Here is a 2,884-nt window from a genome sequence, read left to right on the forward strand (position 1 = left end):
GCCCGCCGTCGGGGCCGCATGCGCGCGCCTCTGCCGCTCGCGCAGCGCCCCCTCGCGGTGCGGCCCAGGACTGCGCCCCTGCGCGCCGGTCGAAGATGAGTGCGAGGCAACGCGTGAGTCCTGCGTTCCACCCCAGCCCATCCCTGCCCGTCCTTAGTTGCATTCGCGGCCCTCAGGCTCCTTTCACAACCCCGTTACCCCCTTCACGGAACTGGGGACCCGAGTGCTCTGCGCGGGGACCTCAGACATCCCTCTCCAGGTGATGCTGACCGCTGGCCTTCAGCCCCCTCCCCACGATTCAGCTACCACCTTCGGGGAAACTGAGGACCCTGGACTTCTCTCCCTCTCTGCCTGGGCACTCCACCCGTTTACCTCTTCCTAGCACATCTGTCTTCCCAAATAGCGACCATTTCCTGTTCCCTAACAGGAACCATTTCCCATGCTGGTACCCAGCCGCGGTACCACGTCTAACCCATGCCCACACCCATTTCCAGGTGCTAGGACCCTCTAAACTCTTCTAACGCCTGGGGCGGGGGAAGTCACAATACCATCTGGCCCAGAGGGTCGTCTGTCACAAGGACGAAACGAGGTGGGGCACAGAGAGCTCTCAGAAACTTGTCGATTCTTGTCCTCTTGACCCTACCCTCATCAATGTCACTCTTCCCTCTGCCTCTCCTTCCCCTTCAGCGGCATGTCGGGCCGGCTGCAGCCCAGAGCACGGCTTCTGTGAGCAGCCCAATGAATGTCGATGCCTGGAGGGCTGGACTGGGCCCCTCTGCACCATCCCGGTCTCCAGCAGCTGCCGCACTCCCAGGGGCCCATCCTCTGCCACCACTGGATGCCTTGGCCCCAGGCCTGGGCCCTGTGACGGGAACCCCTGTGCCAACGGAGGGAGCTGCAGCGTCAGTATTCTCCCCTCCTGCCTCATCCTGATTAGTACTTTACCTAAGTACTAAGTAGGCGAAGGTGTAGAGGTGGGAGTGGGGCTCGCTGGGGCTCCCTTCTGCAGGCTTGGTGGGCGGACCAGAAACATGGAGTGCATTGAGGGGCTTATGGGGGGCTTCCCAGGTGAGGCAGGACAGGACGTGAGCAGCCCCCCATGGTCAAGGTAGGAGGGGGAATGGGATTCCGCTCAGGAGACCCCGTTCTGAAGTCCTCTTGCCACTACTCAGGAGACACCAGGATCCTTCGAATGTGCGTGTCCCCGCGGGTTCTACGGCCTGCGGTGTGAGGTGAGCGGGGTGACATGTGCGGATGGACCCTGCTTCAATGGCGGCTTGTGTGTGGGAGGCTTGGAGCCTGACTCGGCCTACGTCTGCCGCTGTCCGCCCGGTTTCCAAGGCAACAACTGTGAGAAGAGAGTGGACCGGTGCAGCCTGAAGCCATGCCGCAATGGTGAGGTGGGAGGACGGATGGTGAGGAACGGCGGCGGGGTGGGGGTGGGGGAGTGGAGGGGTCCCTGCGTGGTCAGTGGGCAAAAGCAGGGCTTGGTGCAGACAGTCCTGGGAATCCTGACTGTGCTCCCTCTGGCCTGGGGCCTGGGGAAGTGACCCGCCCCCTCCACCCAGCCTGTGTGTTCTGTAAAACGCACAAGGTGGTGTTCCATTCCCAAAAATAATTGGAGTAGGGGGCTGGCCTAGTCGTTGGAGGGTGGGACTCTTGAGCTCAGGGTTGTAAGTAAACAGTGGCCTTCAGGTCCTGTCCTAGGCACTAGGGATACAGCAGGTAATGAGATAGACAAAAAACCCTACCCTCATAGAGCTGATAGACAAAAGAAATAAATCATATGGGAGGTTAGCTGGTGATAAGAACTTAGAAGAAAAATAAAGCCAGAGGGGCGTGGGGAGTGTGTGTGAGGGGGAAGGTTGACATTTTAGCCGAAGTGGTTAGGGAAAACCTTGCTGAAGGGGGTGAAGGAGGGTAGCCATGTGAGGATCTGGGGAAAGAGTATGTTCCAGGTAGAGGGAACAGCAAGTGCAAAGGCCCTGGGTCAGAATGTGCCTGGTTGGTTAAGGATCACAGGGAAGCCGGTGCAGATGGAGTAGGGAGAGCGGTGAGAGATGAGATCAGGGAGGTGACAGCCCCTGTGGGACTTCATGGGCTCTATGATGAGGAGTTTTGGTTTTACCCCGAGGGAGATGGAGCCCCAGGAGTGATCTGCTCTAGGTATTGGAAGGTTAAACGAGATCATGGATGGAAAACTCTCCCAAACCCTGAGTGGTCACTGTGGGCAGAGTGTTACTAGGGACACGGCAGTGACCAGGTCAGCCCTGGGCCTCGCCCTCATGGGGGTACCAACCCAGAGCGTGGAAGACACACTTGTCCTCAGAGCCCAGAGTTGTCAGGGTTGCGATGGGGCAGCGCAGGGCTGGGATGGAGTCAGGGAAGGCTTCCTGGAGGAGATGACATCTGAGGGAGAGACCTGAAGGGGAGCTCAGGAAGAGAAAAGGTGGAAAGAATGGGAGGAGGGGAGGAAGTGAAAAGGGAAGAGGCATCCCAGGCAGAAGGCGTGGGCAAAGGCCGGTTGGTTCAAACATGTTCTGCAACTGCTGTCTTGAGAATGGCCGAAGCCAAGAGAAAAAGATACAGGGATGCGGAGCGCCGAAGAGGGGAAGCCGACTTAATCCTGACTTCACCGGGAGAAAAAGAAGCGGGCTTGCTCTCCAGGCAAACTCCCAAAGGCTGGCCCTAGAGTTATGGAGACAGCGGGGACCCAGAGGAAAGGGCGGGCAGGGGTTACAGAGCCCTCGGGTGCCTTGCCGCTGACGCCCCGTCCCCGCAGGCGGGCTCTGCCTGGACCTGGGCCATGCCCTGCGCTGCCGCTGCCGCGCCGGCTTCGCGGGGCCGCGCTGCGAGCACGACCTGGACGACTGCACCGGCCGCG

At 60.0% G+C, this 2,884-nt stretch overlaps 1 protein-coding gene across 1 annotated transcript in view; it reads left to right on the forward strand.

Annotated features, from left to right (window-relative positions):
* DLL3 (delta like canonical Notch ligand 3) overlaps positions 1-2,884 on the forward strand; it is a 6,897-nt gene that overhangs the window by 2,738 nt on the left and 1,275 nt on the right. Inside the window, exons 5-8 of the mRNA XM_029925524.1 lie at positions 1-113; positions 688-902; positions 1,173-1,395; positions 2,783-2,884. The exon at positions 2,783-2,884 is cut by the window's right edge and continues 433 nt beyond it. Coding sequence (XP_029781384.1) covers positions 1-113; positions 688-902; positions 1,173-1,395; positions 2,783-2,884 — 653 coding nt within the window. The remainder of the gene's footprint in view (positions 114-687; positions 903-1,172; positions 1,396-2,782) is intronic.

The sequence above is a fragment of the Suricata suricatta genome, chromosome 16 (genome assembly GCF_006229205.1).
Source record: "Suricata suricatta isolate VVHF042 chromosome 16, meerkat_22Aug2017_6uvM2_HiC, whole genome shotgun sequence".
Classification (NCBI taxonomy): domain Eukaryota; kingdom Metazoa; phylum Chordata; class Mammalia; order Carnivora; family Herpestidae; genus Suricata; species Suricata suricatta.